This window comes from Eurypyga helias, unplaced genomic scaffold (genome assembly GCF_000690775.1).
Source record: "Eurypyga helias isolate BGI_N326 unplaced genomic scaffold, ASM69077v1 scaffold2451, whole genome shotgun sequence".
Taxonomy (NCBI): domain Eukaryota; kingdom Metazoa; phylum Chordata; class Aves; order Eurypygiformes; family Eurypygidae; genus Eurypyga; species Eurypyga helias.
In genome coordinates, this window is record NW_010232571.1 from 25,180 (window position 1) to 45,694 (window position 20,515).

Genomic DNA, 20,515 nt, shown 5'->3' on the forward strand with positions numbered 1-20,515 from the left:
TAATACAGACATCAAACGGGAGAGAAATTATTATTTAAAGTCACTTTTAGAAAGAGCCCACAAAAAGCCTAATTGCAGCCAAGCACTGAAACAGATGAGTAGTTTATAGAAAGTGCTCCTCCAACACAAAAAAAATCACCTCCATTGGGGTCTGAATCTTGTAAAGGTTTTGGATTTTCCATGGTCACTTACTGCAGATAGCCAGGATGGAGAAAGAGAAAGAAAGTATAACGAAAGGGGCCCACAGAGAACTGTGGGGACCTCTTCTGACTGAATGAAGGAACTTCTGAAGGAGCAGTATCCCACATGGTAATAGCTGGAGAGTCCCCAAAAAGGAAGGGGAAAAAAGCTAGAGAGAAACTTCCAAGAGAGGCAAACAGGGAAATCGTATGATTCACTGTTCAGGGAAGGTGTTTAATCCTTAAGTCCTTTTGTGAGACTCCTCAGCAGTTTCAATTCTGGACGTACTCTATGCAAGCTTGGCTAACACAGTGACAGGCACCTGAAGCTGTCAGTGCCTTTTCCATCCTGGCATAAAACCGGCTGGCTACTGTCTCTCTCGTTAAAAGCGGCGAGGACCTCTTCTCCAACAGGCCTGACTACCGACACTGCCAAAACAGCTCAAGGTCACAGGTAACAAATAAATAAATAAATAAATAGATCAGTACCGGCATCCAACCTGAATCATCCATTCGCTGGATTGATGCTTCCCTGGAATCACTAACTCAGGGATTAGCGAGTTACTGCAAAGCACCGAGAGGTGGAGAAAACAGACTGAAAATAAATAAATAAATAAATCCGTAGCAGTCTAGAAATAGCTTCCATAAGCAGGAACAGGGATGAGACTCGTGTACCGTAAGGAGATCGCAGGCGCGTGGCGCGGCATGCCCTGACTCACCTTGTCGTCTCGATGCAGCTCTGCCGCAGCAGCGGGGACCGGACGCTCTGGGACCTCCCGTTCTGGAAAGTTATCCTCCGCCTGGCGCTGGAGGGGGGGTGGCTGAAGGTGTGCGCGCGCCTCCTGAACTGGGGGGAGTCCGAGTCTTCCTCGGGAAAAGGCTGCCAGGCCGAGGACACGGGGGACGCCGGAGGAGTAGCTGGCGGGGAATCACCTGGCGAAGCGTCCTGAAAGGAAGTGCCGGCGGAGTGAGGCCTGCCGCTCTGCGCCCCACGGGAGCTCTCGCCTAACCCCACGGGCTGTGTGCCGCATCAGGGCACCAAAGCCTCACCCCCTTCTTGGTCACGGCCTATTGTATGCTAATTATCACCAAAACCAGACATCCTTTGATACTTTACTCCAAAGCAGCAGCGTCCTTCTTTAAAAAAAGGAAAAGGAGGGAGGAATAAAAATATATATAAAATGCAAACAACATACTAATTACTCTAGGCATCCTCTCACAGGGATCGGCATTCGGACTTCTGGCTCTTTCGGGAAAACACAGGAATTGTAAAGACTAGGGAAACTGCTTTTAGCGCGCTTCCTCGACATATCGCGAGCATACTTCCTGTACCGTCATAGCAATATCCTGGAAGAGAGGCTGTTACTACACGGCCAGTTTACGATTAACTGTAGCAGGAAAACCATAACAGAGTCTTCACCTCCTGGGAAAACCAGCAACCAATCTCTTTCGGGAAAACACAGGAATTGTAAAGACTAGGGAAACTGCTTTTAGCGCGCTTCCTCGACATATCGCGAGCATACTTCCTGTACCGTCATAGCAATATCCTGGAAGAGAGGCTGTTACTACACGGCCAGTTTACGATTAACTGTAGCAGGAAAACCATAACAGAGTCTTCACCTCCTGGGAAAACCAGCAACCAATCCTCACGTGAGGTAAAATATTAAAAACAGGAAACAAAATGAAAGTGAACAGAGTTCCGCCCGCTTGCCCCCGTACAGCATCCCCAACAGCTGGGTTTACATCAAAAATTCTCACTTCCCTAAAGCAACTACTACTTACAGAAAGGATTCTCCAACTTCAGAGCACTCCCTTTCGTTATGACCTTTGTTAATCACCTCAGCAAAACAAGGCAGAAGCTGACCAGAAATGCCCTGCTTTTTGTGAAAACAAGGGAAGCAGAGAATGAAAGGACTGGCAATCCAACAACAGACTAAAGCTGAAGGTTCACATCAACGTATATGCCAGGTTTCTTACACCCTCTGCCTCCCAGTGGAAACTCTCATTTGAGTTTTGTAAATCGACGTGCTTTGTGCTACCTCCTTCCAACTGAAGCGGAGTGCCACTTACACTTCATTAACGCCCGTGCATGAAAACATGCCAATTTTAACTAAGCTCCTTACGTACTCTGTCAGAAGCGAGGCTGTTGCAGCGCTCAAAGCTGTCCACGCTTCCCAGGCGGCCTCGCATTCTGTTGGCTCCCTGCAAGAAAAAAAGGCGAGTTAATTTAAGCTTGGTCTTTTTCCTCTTTCTCTGAAGGTTAAGCAAAGGTGGCAACAGCTGTGCAGCTGAATACAGGAGAGTTCGGGCACGTGACACATCTGACATAAGACTACAGACCATGGGGCAAGCACTGGATTTTACAAGCAGTGACATTTTTGCTGGCAAACCCTATCTTATCCCCGCTTTCTCCCAGGAGTTTTAAACCTGCAGTGCTGTTACCTGAAGCAACTGTGTATTTCTCCATCTAGTTGAGACAAAACAGCTGAGTTGGCTTAAATAGCCAAGTTCAAAAAGCTCCAGGCTTTAATACTGTGCATTCACTGTAGCTAACGGATGCATCTGACATACTACAATCTAAACAGAGTTTAATCGATATCTAGACATATCAGGCAAATAATTCCATCTCAGCAAAAGTAATGAAAGCACAAAAACTGGTCAAATAGTGCCAGATACAAACAAGCCTTTTCAATTATAATGCAGATAAACCTGGGGTAAATTTGCTAGAAATTCACATTAGCAGATCTTTACTGAAATTGTTAAGAGCCATCTGGTTTCACAGGAAGAGGTGACAGGTGCAACACCTCTAACTATCTTCCACTCCGAACTAACTCTCATGAAACATGGGTGATGGATGCTGTTGGATTCTTCCAACTGCTCAAGTAAGTTGCTTTGAGTAATCTATCAGAGGGAAAATAGTCTCAGTTTTGGGGAAACTATAGGTGGAGCTCCTTTTGGTATGCTTGCAGCTTCAGGGGGAGTTTTGCCAACATCTGCAGTATTTATTTAGCCTACTGGTAAGGTTTATTTTCAAGGCTCAGAGTGCCCTTTCTGTACATTATCTCATTGAAGCTCATTACCAATGAATACTCTGCCTGAGGCAGCTCTTCATTGACCCTCATGATAAAACAAGAGCAAAGGATAACTTGGAAGTTTCTTACCAGCTTTGAAAACACACACTTTTGACACTGTGAGAAGGGCTTTTTAGTTCAGTAAAAACCGCAACAACAGAAGAGGCTAGTGCAGCATGGGCTGGAAAGAAATCTGTTCCTAAGGTCAAACAGATGTTATATTTATTTTTCTGAGGTACCTCATTAGGAAGCCACAGCCTGTTTTGAGTTCAAACCTGACAAAAACAAGGTCAGTCCAACAAAACAAACAACTGAAAAAGTTACATTCCTCTGGGACTAAGAGAAACCAGAGCGCAGAACCCAGCTTGTTTCCCTATGGTGAGCAATGAGCTGCTACTTCTTCAAGTAGTTTGAAGTGTCACCAGATGCTACTTACCCAGCTAGGAAGCCATCCACTTAAAGTGTTCCTAGATATCTGGATACATACACCACTTACTTATTTCTAATTTTGCTAAGAGTGAGGCTGTGCAAATCCTTCCCCCACATATACTGACTTTTACTTTTTACTTAATTTTTTTACCTACAAAAAGATGCTGATTGCCGAATAAAAACAAAAAAACCCAAACAAAAACACCACAAAAAATACCGAAACAAACAAACCAAAACAAAGCAAAAAAACCTAAACAAAAAACCCCCAAAGCCCTTAAACAACCTTATTTCTTTCCTGGTCTTTTTGTTACTAAATATACTTTAAACACTGATGATAAATCAGGCAATAATTAGCATCCCATTACATCGGTATCATATGAGTTGCAGCTGGCTTAAGGAGGGGAAAACCTACCACACCAACAGGCATTTGATGCCTAAATATCTTTAGGAATGAGCCACAATCCATTAGGCTTCCATCACAGCCTGATGAAGAATAAGGAGTACTGGAACAGTCACTGTCTAACACACGTATGTGCGTAGCACACAGTATACACGCACAGAGACACTCACCATATATACCTGCTTTAACCAAACCATTAGTGGTTGAGCTGCGGTGTAAATTATTTTTCTTGGTCTTGCATTGTGTAACCTTTGAATGGACCTGTAAGGATGAACCCCCAAGCGTATCACCATTCACTACAACATAACTGCTGCTCCTGATCTCTTGCAGTTTCAAGCTAAAGACGAGACAACCTTCCTCATAACAGCAAGTCCACCTCATAAGTTGCAAACTTAAGATGACGCTATTCCAGACTCAGGTGTCCACTTTTTTTGAACACAATCACGGCCTGTGTAGAACCTTATACTACAACGTGCAGTGCCTCACAGCGGCCCTGCTGAGAAGGAACATAGTACATCAAAAACAACGTGTAAGCAATTTCCCTTCAGAGACTCTTCAGCTTAAACAGTGCACTTCATCTAAATATTTTTTGCTTTCACATGCTCAGGAGTGCTACTATGCCCGTATATGGCCGGGCTGCTTTAGTGTGTTATTCCCAGTGATGTATGCTTGTTCCACAACCACCACAGGGTTAGTGACCCACTGTCAGAGCTAAATCACTTTCCAGTCACATGTCCTTTAGATGTGGAAAAGAAATCAGACTCAGCGCAGGCATGACTGTAGCTGTCACCATTTGATGATATTCCAGGCCGCTGAAATTATCCAGATCTTCTGACTGTCATTGCTCTCCTCTGCACGCTCTCTCTCTCCAGACCAAATCCCTAGTGTGTAAAACTTGCTACACAACATAGGCCAGACTTGACCAGCCCAGTTTTAATGCAGGCTTCAGTCCTAGGTCAAACTCACTTCTAACCTTAAGTACAAACAGTACTAAGGATTCTCCCTAGCAAATAATATTTTGCCTCCTTTACAGGGAACATCGGTGGCATCTTATGTTTGAAGGTTACTTTGTGACCCATATAAGCTGCAGGACAACTGCGACTTAGGCTCTGATTTAGCATGGTACTTTTAAAATTACTATCAGAAGGAACTTAATTTCACTGGTCCAAATTATATTTGGACCTCGCCATCCAGTATTCACAGCTCATCACACTGTCTCTGGAATGGCATATTGGATCCCAGGCACCCAGACTTCTTGAGTTACCCCTATATATGCCTCTTACCTGCTTTCAGGACTCTCTCTACTTAGCAGGGGACACTAAGTACTACTTGAAGCTCAGACTTCTTCTTTAAAAGGTTATTTAATGTAAGAGAGTTCCAGTAATTACCTGCAATTCCACATCATACCTGGCTAGCAACACGGAGATGAAGAAAATCTCACTTTTAAAAAAAAAAAATCTACTGCTTTTTTCTTCCTTTTTTTTTTTTGCTGTGCAAAAGTACAACTTTGTTACTACTTTCTAAAGATCCTTCGTGACCAACATGAGTCATTTTAGCTATGAGAGGTAAAGCGTAACTTCCCAGAACAGAATTCCAGTTTATGCAGGCACATTTAGTCACATTTTTAAAAAAGAGATACCACGTCTCTTTATGGGATCACACAACCATCCTGATCATTTTTTTTATTCTGAAGCCAGGCATCTGATAATGCTCAGCTAACTCACTTGCCACCTACGACGAACAATCAGTATTCAGAAAGAGCTGCCTTGTTTCCCCTATGTACATGTGGCCATAAACTTTCTAGCACAGTTAAGTCATAATCAACCCAGCTATAACCCTCACAACAGGGATATTGCTTCATGAAGTATTTATCAGACTGAGGCCAAACTCCCCAAAAAATGATGATAGGTCTTTACTGTCAAGGATATCTGGGAGAGCTGCTGACAATGAGTTGTCATCTTACCCTTGAGAAGATATTTTCCAGGGAGCTAGTCAAGGATTTCTTGGCCTTGTTTTTCAGAATGTCAAGTTTAAACCTGCCACCACTGGTGGTGCTTTCTGGAATCGCACTGTTAGAAACGGTCTGTTGAAATAAGCAAGGACACAGTTCAGCTTCGGCAATTATTTTCACAACTGCAGACCTTCAAAGACTAGAGCTGAACCAAGTTACATAATAAACAATATTCCCTTGGCTTTTCTTTATACAAACAAACCAACCAACCCACCCAACACATGCAAAAAAAAACCCAAACAAAACAAAAAATCCAGAGTCCCCAAAAAAACGCCAACCCACAAAAAGCCCCACAGAGTGAGTTAAAGTCATAGACTATCTCATAAAAGCATATCAACTTAACAATCTGTTACCCATTTTCTTTGCTAGACAAGTTTGTAGCTTGAACTGAAACCAATGCAGTTTTCATCCATACTCCCTCTAGAAAAGACTGTTTGGGAGTGGGGATCAGGGAGGAAGGAAAAGGACAGAAGAGGTACCCTCACACTGTAAGGAAATCTAGAAGTAAAAATAATTGGTTGTCTTTCTTCCCTCCCTTCCTGCCCCCCAAACTTAGAAAAAAACAAGCATGCCACTGTCAATCAAATCAAATTACTTCTCTTTCACAGTTCTCTCTTAATTACAATACCCAGCTTTCAGCTGTCCCCAATGAACTCTAGCAGCGGCCCTGCAAAGGTTGCATTTTGAATAGGGTGGGAGGAGGGAGAGAAATAATACAAAAAGCTTTACTGATGGTGCTTCTCCAATGTGAATGTGAGTTTTCTGCTTAGTTTCACAGAGCTGGCGTAGATGTAAGATTACAAGTTCATTTTCTTCCTGGTCATTGTCAGGCTTCATTTTCTGCCAGTAACAGCAAGGAAAAGAAAAAAAAAGTTGTCTTTCAAGTCATGATTTGCTTATTTTCCCATCCACGTATACGTACTCTTTCAAGTTAATATACTGATATGCCAGAGTGCACTGTTAGTGTGTCAAACTGCACTATTATTATTAGTGTGTCAAACACTTTGTGTGCCTTCACACTCCTGAGTAAAACAGACCAAAACTTTCCATATAGAGAATGTTACAGGCTGTGGAGAGGAGGGAGCCTTAAAACACCCACACGTTTTGTTCTCTAAGGTTGTCTGCCAGCATACCGCCTTATAAATGGAATAAGGAACGCAGGAAAAGCCAACAGGCACTCCCTTCTTCAGGCAGCTAGAGGAGAGCATAGCCCTTGGAAGCTTAAATTATTGATACTTCATCCTTGAGTACACTTGCTTACACCAGAATCTTGCCTCAGATTTTGTAAAAAAAAGTCAAAAAACAGAGTTTCTGAATATGCCAAACTCATTCTGCATATCTGCATGTCTCAGCTTCCTCTCAACCCACCCTCACATCACCTTCAAGCAGGGAAATGTGTTTATAGATGAAGAACTAAGCTCAGGGAAAAGAAAAAAAAATATGCTGGGTTTGAACACAGAGCATCTCAGCAGACTTAGAAACCAAAACTTTACTGACAGTAGTATATCACACATAAGGTTAGGTCATAGAATCACAGACTGGTTTGGGTTGGAAGGGACCTTAAAGATCATCCAGTTCCACCCCCCCTGCCATGGGCAGGGACACCTTCCTCTAGACCAGGTTGCTCAAAGCCTCATCCAGCCTGGCCTTGAACACTTCCAGGGATGGGGCATTCACAGCTTCTCTGGGCAACCTGTTCCAGTGCCTCACCACCCTCTCCGGGAAGACCTTCTTCCTGATATCTAATCTAAACCTCCCCACTTTCAATTTAAACCCATTAGCCCTTGTCCTGTCACTACAGGCCCTTGTAAAAAGTCCCCTCCAGCTTCCTTGTAGCCCCTTTAGGTACCGGAAGGCTGCAATAAGGTCTCCCTGGAGCCTTCTCTTCTCCAGGCTGAACATGCCAGAGCATGATGTTTGGTGGAACAATAGTAAATTCTTGATCAACTACATAACAAATCAAAAATACCTAGTCTGTTTTATCATAATTTTTTTCAAATGTGAAACAACAGCCTCTAACGTATTACCTGAACACGTTCAAAAATGTCTGCTTGCTCATTATCAGTTAGTGATGACAGATGTCTCTGAATTACAAGTTTGGCTCTTGGTGGATAGAGTCCTAAGAAAAGAAAGGAACAATAAAGCTTCTATATTCTAAAATGACCTCTCAAAAGACTCATGAAAAAAATGACAGGAGAAGACATAAGACTGAACTTATAAAAGTTTATCGTATGACAATTGTATATCTGCAGTATATATGATACAAAATACTTCAGGTTTTGCTAAACCTACATGGTTGTGCCTTGTTTCTTTAGCAGTAAAGATAGAAATAGCAGCAGCTAAGTGTCTGGCTCCTGTGTAAAAGGTTGTGCTCCCTACCCCCTGTTGTCTTCTGTCCTACTACCAAGAGATGACCAAGATGGAAGCCTGACAACTGTATGGGAGAGGAGGAGTACATCAGGGATATAACTGGAAAGATTCTCAATTTACAGGATGCTCAGAAGTTTTCAGATGCTACTGAAAAGTTTAGATGCATTTCTACACAGCGAAAGGACAGGATAAAAGTCATACCAGAAAACTGACAACACTTATAAAAGCAAGAGCAACATAAAAGCTGTAAGAATAAAGGAAAGAATTTCTAATGTTCAAAATACACATTTGCTCACAGAGCTTGTTATAGGAAGCTACAAAAATCACGAGGGAAAACAAAACCCCTGAATCAAATAAAGATATATGATTTTTCCATCCAAGGTAGATAACATCTATAGAGAAGTGCAGTCCAAACAGATACAGATTTTCCTTAGACATGAAGCTCTGGGTTTGATTATGATAAACTTCGTACTTGGTAACCAAAAGTCTTGGTTTAGTATCTTTTTCTTTTTATCCACCTACTTTGTTTAGAGTCTACAAGTTCATAAAACTACTATTATGGTCCTAATTTGTTACCCTAGAAGAGATTTTATTTTTATACTGGATACTTATCCCAGGCTTGCAAGTACCTGTATTTAAGATACACTGCCTCATACAGCAGCCACTATAGTTTTTTATTAACTTTCCCAGATAAGCTTTATCACTTCTGAACATCTGTTGTTAAACCCAGAAAATACCAATCACAACCTAACAGAATTTCATTCCACTAAGATTTTATACTTTGCTTTTCATCCTCCAGAGGGAGATAAGTAGCAATAGTGACTATTAATGAATGGGAGAACTGGTAAGTATCAGCACCATCCTCATCAGAGCAGAAGATACAAGACTAGTGTAATGTATTTGCTTTTTTTGCATACAGCACTTTACAAGGAGACAGTGGAGTGACTATCAAAATAGTATCCTGCTACTAACTTTTTTAAAAGAATTCTATCTTGTAAGATTTTTTTTTTTTTTTTTGCATGTGTTCTGGCATACCTCACTTCCAGAAAGAGCTGGTTTTAGTGGGGACAGAGCTTATTTTCTTCATAGACTTTTCTTCACAAACTGCAAAGGTTAGTGTATTCACAGTTGAAATGAGGTGAGTTGCCTTAACTTACTTTATTAGATATTAATCTCCTAACTTAATCAAATATTTCCTATAACAGAATTAGGTTTCGAAGTGTGTGAAGGAAAAAAAGTAACCCCACACAGGAAAGAAAGAACACATGAGAAAGCAAGACCCTTTTTGATCACACTTGTCTTTTTATGACCCATTTTGAAAGCATGCACCTTCAGAAAAAAAACCCAAACAGATGAACTGGTAGGTGGTTCTGCTCTGCTTAACATTTAGGAGAACTACGAAGAAAGAGTATGTATTTATAACACAAGCTACACTATACTCAGTTGTAATATTCTTACTGCTACCGCTTCCACCTGATTACAGAGAGTGCAAAGTGATGGTAAGAACAGCTTAACAGGATACGTTTTCCTCTGTCCTTACACTGCTTAAGTTGAAAGCACGTGGCTGACAAAATTAACAGACACAGTAAAATTCTTCTAGAACAATCAGAAAAACACAATTAGAAAATAAACACAGCCTCTACCTTCAATTCTTTCACAAAGTTTGTGCAATGAATGCATAGGGCAGGCCTCACACAGTTTAATCTGCGTCTTGGCATTTTGCAGAGCTGCAGCAGTGCTAAAGGCTTGTTTCAGGGTAAGCATTACCTCATCAACCTGAAGGGAAGGGAGGGAAAAGACAGTGTATTAACAAAAATGCATGCCATATACACCAAATTAGATTTATATATCACACGACAGACAGGTGCTTTACAGTAAAGAAAAACCCTGTTTGCTGTCTTCTAAAGAGATCAAGGCCATATTCCCAGATTTTCTGCTATTCCTGTGGATTCTCAACATGTTACGTTCAGCCAGTGTAATTCTGAATATCTAACTGCAGTTACTCAAGCTTACTGGGCATGCAGCTGCAGTTTTAAGAGTGTGCAAGTGGGGATTTTCAGCTTGAATATACGCTGGCTAAATAAAAGGCATTCATTTCCTTAGCTTCAGATTTCTCCTGTAACCTGCACATGCTCCCTCCTCGATGTTTTTTCTCCCACTGCTGTACCATTTCTGAACAAAACCCCCCAAGCACCTATTCTGCTGGCAGTCAGTAATTTCGCACAGCATTTCACTTTTCTCCAGGCTACTCACCTCATTACAGCCATCAACTTATCCTTAAGTACTGCCCGCCCACCTTACAGTCTGCCCTGATCTTTCCTCTGCCACTGCCACAGATACAGCCGTGCTATGTTCCCACACACCAGTACTGGAAAAGTTCAACTTCTCTGTAAGAAAGGTCGAGGTGAGTGTGTTTCTTTGCACTTGTTCAAATATACTCCCAGACCTTACATACAACGCACTTGGAGTTCCCCTGCCTGTATTTTAGGGGAACACGATGCTTATCAAAAGCTGTTTCCTTGAGTCTTTGCATTAGCATGGAAAGAAGGAGACAACACTGATGACAATCTCAGGATAGAAATCAATATTCTACTTCATTATCAGATCCTTGCTGTTGCCTGTTGCTTTCTTACGAAGCAGGAAGAAGAAAGCTGAAATATGTGAGACCAAAATCATGCAGTCTGACATTGGAAACAAAGACTTTCTTGAGGGTCTGTCTCTTGGCCGGGGGGAGAGGGGAAGGCACCTGAATGTGGACATTTTAATTAGTTTGTGTCCTGATATGTTTATGGGGTTTTTTAATTTGTTGATTTTTTAAAACCCACAGTTTTAAGCACTACCAGTAATTTCTGGGTGCTCTCTCTTCTTCACAATAAAGCAGGGCATTGAACAGCGAATATCCATCTTGCAAAACAGATAAATTTTAAAAGTTGGCAACAATGCCACTCAAATGGAAGATCCACAGCACAGCGCTAAGCATGTGCGTTATGACTACACTGAAACTACGAGAACTGTAGCACAGACTGTAGCTAGGTTTAGAGCAAACATACAAAGACAACTGACACAGCCTGCCTGGCAGCACAGAATCCATAAAACATAAGGTTTTACAACTCTGCCCTGCCACGGTCAAACTGTCACTGAGGTCCAAGTGATGGCATCTGAAAGTAGCTCGAGAATGTTCGTTTCATACTGCAGTGTGGGTCACATACTCTAGTACTGACATGTGTGGGTATGTAAAGTGGTTCATAATTAGATGAGGGTTTTTATACACCACATTTTAAGTCTTTGAATTATGCATGGCCAGATTTATCAATAGGTCAGATGTAACATTTCTGATTTCATCACAAGCTCCCATTTCGATAAAAGTGCAGCCTCACCCACGGCTGTTAGCTGTTTCAAGTTTTACTGATGTAAATCTATTCACTCTCAAGCTCGTCGGTGGATTAACAAATTACGTTTTCAGCTAGCTAGAAAAGTGAGTTTTAAGTTTAGCTGAGAAAGAGTTAGCAGCTGTTAGCACAGCCACCAGGAACAAACGTGTGCTGGTTAAACCACAACAACTTGTTTCAGAATAGAAACCAACTTCTTTTAAGGTGTCAGAGCTCTAAAATAAAAATGTAGTAGCCAACATCATTTCCTGTATATGTCCCACATTAAGCTACCTGTATCACTTAAATCACTGGCACCTGGAACTTAGATTGATACATACTTTATCAAATGTCCAATGGACCTTTTTATAGTTACACACATCCACACACATTACGGTTTTCTTCTTCTCTGATGAGATGCCGCTATTCTCCTGAGGAACAAAACAGGCTACAGGGAAACATGCTACAGCCACATGCAGGCTAAAGACATGAGCAGGATAAGGCCAGTAGTTTAAACCCTGATCTGAAAAGTACATTTGGGTTTTATCATCAACTTTCTTACTGTTTCATCAATACATGTAATTACATGTTTAATAGGGAAACAAGTGTCTCAATGATCAGAAATGCAAGAGTTAGAATCAAATATAGAGCCCAAATATGCTCACAGTCTGCATGCGTGAACTCATCCATCTGGATTTTTTCTGTGTTATTGATATATGCATCAGCACAGCACTAGATCATGGCTATATATGAACAGAATGTATGCATTTCCTATTGCACATTTTCATATTCACAACCAAGGTCTCACACCTGAGAAGATGCAACCACTGAGGCTCAGCTAACAGAGCAGAATAACAGAGACTCCCACGGTTTAGGAAATGCCTCAGACATTCTCCAACTGAAAGGTAAGGATCATTAATAAATACTCACCAGAGACTCATTTGCACACTGGAACACATAGCAAACATACTGGCTTAACCCAGGTTCAACAGATTCCCGACAAATGAAGCCAAAGTGATCAACATGTTTTATACCCTGAAAGAGTTTAAAAACAGCTTTAGCGAACTATTTTATAAATAGGTTTAGTTTCCAAAGTGATCCTAAAAATAGTTACCAGACTTCAACACTTGTAAATACAAAAATCTGAGAAACTATAAATGCATACTCCTAGTGATCCACCTTACAACTGCGATAGTTACCTTTTAAATTGCATTTTGCATTTAAACATTACATAAAGCTCTTTACACAATCAAAACAAAAGTTATACAGCAATAGACCTGGACCTGAATTTCTTCCTTAGGGAAGCAAACAAAGGAGTCCCAGGGTTGTATTTGGAACTGCTGAAGTGAAAACTTGATGTAAAACACTGGACTGGAGTAGCATCAGAGTAGCAAGAGATATCCGCTTTCCTGTAACACAACTTTGGACTACACCAAAAAGAGCAGGGAATGAGTGGTGACATGCAGAATTCCAACCAATTCTTAAATAAATTCTTTGAGACTGAGTTATGTACCAGAAATTTCAAGACTTACTACACATTACTACTGATGTTTTCTTTCAAGATCCTAGTCTAACTGCTTGACAGGGAACACTGCCTTGCTAAAAACAGCACTGAGAACATCAAAGAGAGCTGCTTCCTAAGAAGCACTATATTCTCAGTCTCAATTCATGGAACATGACTCACTATTGTTAAAGCTTTTGCCAAAGTTTTTATCATCAGAGTATGGTAATAGTAGATTTTCTCCAAAAGAAAACCTAATCCCTCAAGTTCAAATACAACAGAAGGCAGAACTCAGTTGCTTGGATCCATCTCCAAAGAAAACACCTATATTGTAAAAGAAGGGAGAAGGCAAAACAACTTGCTTGTCACTGCAGAAAACACTCTAGACAAATTTGGTAACGCGCTACGTGACAGACTGAACATACTGGCACTACATGCTGTTCCAAAATTCCAAAAGTTACATTTGTGGTACTCAGAACTTAACAAAGGTGCAGAAAGCGTGTATAAAATGGCACAAATGGTGTTAGTTTACCACAGTCCACACTGACTATAATCCTGAACCCATCTTCCTGTGACACGAGAAGCCTTTAAAAGCATAAAATGAAAAAGAACAGAGGTTGATACATAACAGTGAAATGTTGTCCTTTGTTTTGCAAGGAAACTCTATTTACTTAAGGTGGTTCAGTGAGATGCCAGTTCCCTCACTTCTGACAGTGCCTGAACAAGTCTGTTGCTGTCCTGACTTCTCAGTCTCCACAGGAGAATATTTGTGGGAGAGATGAATGTGACACTTGCCCCACTGAAGTGTAAATAGCACAGTATGTTCCTCAATTAACAGTACCTCTGTCACATTTCTTTAAGAGGGTGGATGGACTTGGCATGTCAAAAGGGCTATTTTTTTGTCGTTCTGGGTTCCCTCAAGGTCAGCAAGACTGCAACAGGTAAACTTCTACAGCTGTCTGACACCTGAGCGTAGACAGCATGCACAGGGATTTATCATCAATTATATTTGATGCTTTAACAATTATATGGAGTGTGGATAATGAATTGAGCACAACAGATCATCCATACTTAAGCTGTACCTTTAAATACCTTTATTAGACCAGACTAAAAGAACTTAGAATGTTAAGCTGAACAGACCACCTCCTTTTCATCATCTGTAAAGCTCAGAAGAACAAACGTTCCTAAGCTGCATTCTCACAATACGCAGTAAACCACTACCCTATAAATCCACAACAGAGAAGCCCCTGTGGCTAACACCGAATTCGTAAAACAAGTACTGATGAGGTTTATGCAAGCAAATGCTTAGCCTTGAACAAATTAATGTTTCATTTCTATTGAACACAGAGAAAAGCTCCGACTCTCTAAAGCAGTCGTTTTGCATTAAAAAAAACAAACACCCCCACATCCCCAGTATTCTTAGTGCCTGTTTGAGTTATTCAAGCATGGAAAATAACAAAAGCTTTACTCCAAATAAAAGTGAAGAGGGGGAGTTTTTCACTCCAAAGCCCAACACCCAGCATTGCCCAACACTATTTACTGTACACAGTTACTTGACTGAAGGAAAGCTAGGCCTTGAAGGTCTGCCGTGGTCCTGCAGTTCACCACGCTTTAAAGCCAGCAGAACAGAGGTTATTCCCACTTAGGACTGTTTTGTTTGACAATTACCAGTATGTACATGCAACCCAGGAGCCCAGTACCTAAAGTTGAAGTGCCATTTTTATTCAGCTCAGTACACCCAGAAAGCAGAAGACCCAAGTCATCTGCAAACTTTGCTTTTCATACCACTGCTTTAAGAATCTCTCTGATTTGTATTTATTATAAAGCTGTTAATGCACCTTCATTTGAATATACTGCCCCACTGTATATCTGAAATTGCCTTTTTTTTGTCTACAAGAGCAATATAAACTGTAGTTAAATAGCAGACTCGACTTAAGGGCCTGGACCTTTGGTTGGTAGCTCAAGACTCCACTTGAGTTACAAGCACTGACCAGTTATTAATTTGTATTAGCACTGGTAGCACAATCATGCAAGATTAGATTTGTTAGTAGCATTAAAATGAAACCACTTGGGAGTGAAATACAGGTTTAGAGAATGCCAGGAAGTGTAAACTTGAATAACTACGTTTAAGGAGGCCTGAAGTGATGTACATGCATGATAAATGAAAAAATAATGCAATAAAACAAGACATCAAAACAGAAAGTTCCAGAAGTAACAGCTGCTGATCAACAGCAAGATGGAAAGGTGAATCCCTCAGCCCTGATATTTACCTATATAACACATCTATTTATTACTGGACATAGCTAAGTTCATCTGCTGCCATATTCTCCAGAAGAAATGATGCAGGGAATGGCTGTTTTTCTGGAGGACTGATTTGATGCTCCACTCCTTTCATTCCAGAGGCTTTAAGAACTTAGCTGCTCAGAAACAGCATATTCTGAGCACCCTAAATGGAGATTAAGGTACTTCAAAAAGTATATCCCAAAGCAGAACAGTTTATACTTTGTTTTCTGACCAATGATCAAAGTTGCCTCTGCCACAGTTCAGACTGGTTATTTTGCACTCACATTTTCTGTTCTTAAGCTCTTTGGGAACGACATTACATCATTTTTGTGAAGTATCTACTTGAAACTGCTACCAGGCTAGTGAAAGTCTTGATCTGAGTAACAGCTCTCACTCTTGCAAAGGCAAATCAGTACTTCAAGTCTGATGCAAGGGTTCATGAAGCAATCACAGTTTCATATCCAATTTCTTCAGCTGTACTGCCCAAAGCTGATGTATCAAACACCGTTCAGGATTTGTATGTTAGTCACAACTGCCCAAAATCCCTCCCTCACCCTTTTCTTTTTTATAATTAAGGACCCAATGGGGTAAAACAACAATTTACTTTCATTCACTGTAATTTAGACAGCATAGACTGTTTTAAAAATGGCCTTTGAGTCTGAATAAAGGAAAACAGCACAGAATGCTGAAAAAGAATTTCACACTTATTTTTTGCTGCTGCTCTAGACCAGCAAGGCAATCCAGATGAAGGACAAATAAATTCCTTTTCTTCTGATGATCTACGTGTTGCTTCTTATTAATGCTTACCTGAGAACATGAGGAGATATCTTTAAAATTCTTTTCAAGCACAACAGATTTGGTGTCCGGACTGATGAGGTTAACTTCAAACCTTCCAACCTGGTGAGAAAAAGAAGTCTATGACTGTCTTGGAGACACAACATTAACAACAACAACAATGTCCCAAGCTAGCCCTTTCTTGTTCGCATAGGGTACCTTCAGCACAACAGCTTACACAGCAGGAACAAGGGTGCCATAATTCTCCCTATGTTGAGCAGGAATATTTCAGCAAGAACAATACACTCAGTTGAATAGGAAAAAGACTTGGAAAGAAGACAGCTTTTTTTTTCCCTCCCTTCCCTTTTCAAGTTATTTTGGTCCAAAGATCACATGCCTGACAGACAATACTAAAACTTTTAGTAAACAATTTGGCTAAGTTAAAAGCTGCAATAAACCCCAGAATTTATGCATTTATTATTTTTTATTAAAACTATACTGTAGATCAGCTGAGAAACTACTTAAGGTGATACTTTTTGGTTTTGTCATAATTCCAGATGAGAGAGAGTAGGTCCTGCAGCAAGTTATCTTTCAGTTTTCCAAACTGCTTCTCAAGCATATGGAACTTCTTCCACAGAGCTCGGAGAGCTTCTCAGCTAAGTTCTTTTCATTACTAGCGATAGCTGTGGCTTCCTAAAGGGCAATGCATTCTCAGTTCAGTTAGCATTGCGCCAAGAGAATAAAAGGCAAGAATGATCTTTAAAGCAAACGGAAAGACAAAATCCAGGCATTTAGCCTCTTGTTATCTTAAGGTCCAAAGATTTTTCCTTTATGGGTCACCTCCTCTAAAATGTCCTTTGTTTTCTCAATACAAGCTCTGAAGAAGTCAAATGCACCTCAGGCAAGAGAAGAAACAATTGTGAGGTCTGAAGGAAAAAGCCTTCAGTACAGAAACGTTTGAATACTCGTCATCTGGGAAAGGCAAGCTGAACATCAGTACAAGTTATCATAAAGGGGTTGGCTCAAACATAAGGCTGTGAAAGCCTTATGTGAAGCTGTGAGCTTCTTTTTAATTGCACAAAAGAGGATTTGTTCAAATGGAAGTCTTCATCGATTCTCTTTCCAAAAGAATACTCACCTTTTTTCAGCTATGTCCTAAATCTCACCAATACAGACAAAAGAGAAGTGCAAGCAAAATAATTATTTCCCTAGAAACTCTGCTCCTGTAAGCGATTACTATGTAATTAACTCCTTTTTCTTAAAATTTACCTGAGCTCATGGTCTGAGTTGACTTCTTTAGAAAAATTCAGCTACTTGGGTTCCAATAATTTACAAACAGATATTTATGACAAATCATTAAAACCATACTGGATCCATACTACTTATCTTGCAAAACTGGTCTCAGCCTCAAACTGCACAGAAGACATAGTGCAAAACCAACTTGAAATCACCCATCCTAGCACACACCTGGAACAACATTGTCCTGTTCTTCTCAGAATCAGAGGGCTGAACATGACTGGGTGCGCTGGCATGTCTTCTGCGTGGCTGTATTTTCAGGTTGGTGTCATGAACCCTTCTTTGCATAACTGCAGTGACACTGCTGCACCGGGAGCGAAACTCCTGCTGCTCGTCAAAGCCAGAGTCCTCTAAAATTCGCTCTGGAAAGGAGCCACGAGTGCTGGCCAGGTTGGTCAAGTTGGTCTGGCTGCCAATTGTAAACATCGCAGCGTGCCCTGCAGTGTTATTTGGGCTGTCCAGCTCCTCAAATGGGCTATCCAATGGAGAGGTTGGCACATTTCCTTCACACAGGGGTAAGTCCAAACTCGACTCGTTATTCCGCTGCTCATTTAAGAGTTTCAGGCGCTGGCGCTCATGAAGGCTGAATTTCTCAATGCAATCATCAATTAGTGTGGAGGGAGCTTTCTTGTGAGCCACCGTCACCTTTCCACAGTACAAGACCTCAAATTTTTGAGAGTCATAGAAGGCATCTTCACTGTCCTTACTTGGTTTGGCATCTTCTTTCAGTGCTGCTTTGGAGACTTGTCTTATGCTGCTGATGACATCAGGAACCTACAGGACAGTTTGAAAGGTCTGTTTAGTGGGCACAAATGAGATCGCACAGACAGTGATGTGTCAAACATTTGTTAACAAATATTTACACAAGTTACTTCTCAGTAGAATGCCACTTCTTTCTTGGCTGACAATATAAAAATAGTAAATTCTAAATTCTGTACAGGCAATTTATGCAGTGGAAGCAAAGCAAATAATTTCTAAATTTTTTACTGGACCTTGTGTCAGAACAAAACGTTTTAAATTACCATAAGGTCTACTGACAAATGTTTGCCTTTTTTTGGGTAACTGAGGCTGCCTTCTCTCTTCTGTAGCGCCCCTTCCCATATCAGCGTCTCTTGCTGATGTATTTTGCCTAGGGCAATCACTGTTTCTTTGGTTTTGTTTTGCAGAGACAGATCCTACATTCTTAGGACAGTTATGGAAACAGTTCTGTGAATGGAAGAGAGACCAGCAATGCCCACCAGTTTCAGCTGACAGTTCTGGAGTACAGGCAGCAAGCGTATGGAAATTTTACCAAAGTACCATGTACAACTGTATTACTTCTCATTTATTATCTACTACAAAAACTTCACCCCATCCATCCTACACCATAGCTTACTTTGAGGTCACACTTCCCTCCTGCAATTTAGAAGTATACCCAAATCTCTCCTCTCCTCCATCATTCTTACCTACAGATTACTGCCATACCCTGTAAGGCCAAACTGCCCATCTCCAGTAGAAACTTTCCACTTCAGCCCTGTATCTCCCAGTCTTTTAAGGCCACCTGGTTCTTCTTCCATTTTATGCAAATCTCCTTGGGAGGATGGCTGCATCCCAATAACAGCATATTTAATATGCAAGTCCCTGCCCATGGCAGGGGGGTTGGAACTAGATGATCTTTAAGGTCCCTTCCAACCCAAACGATTCTATGATGATTCCTTTTTCATTTTGCTCTCACTAAATAAAACAAGGACTTGTTCAACTCTATTGACAGAGTGCTTCTAGTTGCTCTTTGGACACTACCTACCTCTGCTTAACCATACCTCTTTCTCACTAGGTCTCATCTTCTCTGGAAGGATAACAAATGGCATAACATTACATGCATTGGAGAAGTTACTAGTGACGATGATATCAAAGATATCAGACTTTCTTCACAAGAGAAAAGTGTTTTCAACACTCACCTAATCCAATGCAATCAATCAACAGCTTTTGTATTCCATAAGCTTTCCACCATATCTATAACACTGACAATTGGTTTCAAAGTATTTTTTATACTACAAAAAGATAACTCTGAAGTCACACCTCAGTAAATAATCCATGCTCCCTACCGTATCTCTTTCTTTCAGTCACATGGTATCAGTTGACACTTGCTAATGAGGAAGTAATTTCCTACGCAAATACTTCTGCAAATCAGGATGGAAAATTACCTTGCCTTCATCCATGTCTCTCATTACACACACCTCCTCCACTGGGCATTCAACTCAATTCTGCTCCCAGTTCATTTATTGCAAAATGAAGTTCAATTATCCTAAGATGTACTGACCATTTGGCTTTCATCCCTATAGATGTCATCATCTCAGTCTTCAGCAAGGGCAAGAGTTAGCCTTGATATGACACAAATACTGGAGAGTATTTAATCTTCACTCATTCTCTTCACTCTTCACCATTGCCTAAGGTGTGCATCCCTCCCAGCCACGCCAGATCGGCTGGACATGGACAATTCTCACTTCATACATGCTGGTTCCTACTGCAAGATACAGCTCTTGTTCCACTGATCAATCCTAGTATTCTTTCTATGGTCTGTGCTCAAAGAAGCTCTAGAGTTTAAAGCCTTTATCTCTCTATTTCTTCAAAATTCACAAACTAGCTAGCTTTTAATTAACACTTCCACTTTTAGAATCCAGAACCTGTTACAGGAAAACTCAGTTATATTTCTATTCAAAGTACAGTGACAAATGATAATTCTATTCAAAATGCATAAATTCTACAGGCAATCAACTAGAATAAACGATGTCAGTTGTTTAATCGGCAATTTGAATTTTAAAAAAAGTGTACCACTCCAGTAACTGGGTTCTGC

At 40.8% G+C, this 20,515-nt stretch overlaps 1 protein-coding gene across 1 annotated transcript in view; it reads right to left on the reverse strand.

Annotated features, from left to right (window-relative positions):
* The window catches only part of TBC1D4 (TBC1 domain family, member 4), a 49,395-nt gene that overhangs the window by 23,994 nt on the left and 4,886 nt on the right, over positions 1–20,515 (reverse strand). Inside the window, exons 2-10 of the mRNA XM_010161420.1 lie at positions 17,854–18,456; positions 16,420–16,509; positions 12,759–12,863; positions 10,104–10,236; positions 8,118–8,209; positions 6,820–6,930; positions 6,043–6,162; positions 2,307–2,381; positions 899–1,125 (exon numbers count right to left, since the gene is read on the reverse strand). Of these exons, the coding sequence (XP_010159722.1) occupies positions 899–1,125; positions 2,307–2,381; positions 6,043–6,162; positions 6,820–6,930; positions 8,118–8,209; positions 10,104–10,236; positions 12,759–12,863; positions 16,420–16,509; positions 17,854–18,456 (1,556 nt within the window). The remainder of the gene's footprint in view (positions 1–898; positions 1,126–2,306; positions 2,382–6,042; positions 6,163–6,819; positions 6,931–8,117; positions 8,210–10,103; positions 10,237–12,758; positions 12,864–16,419; positions 16,510–17,853; positions 18,457–20,515) is intronic.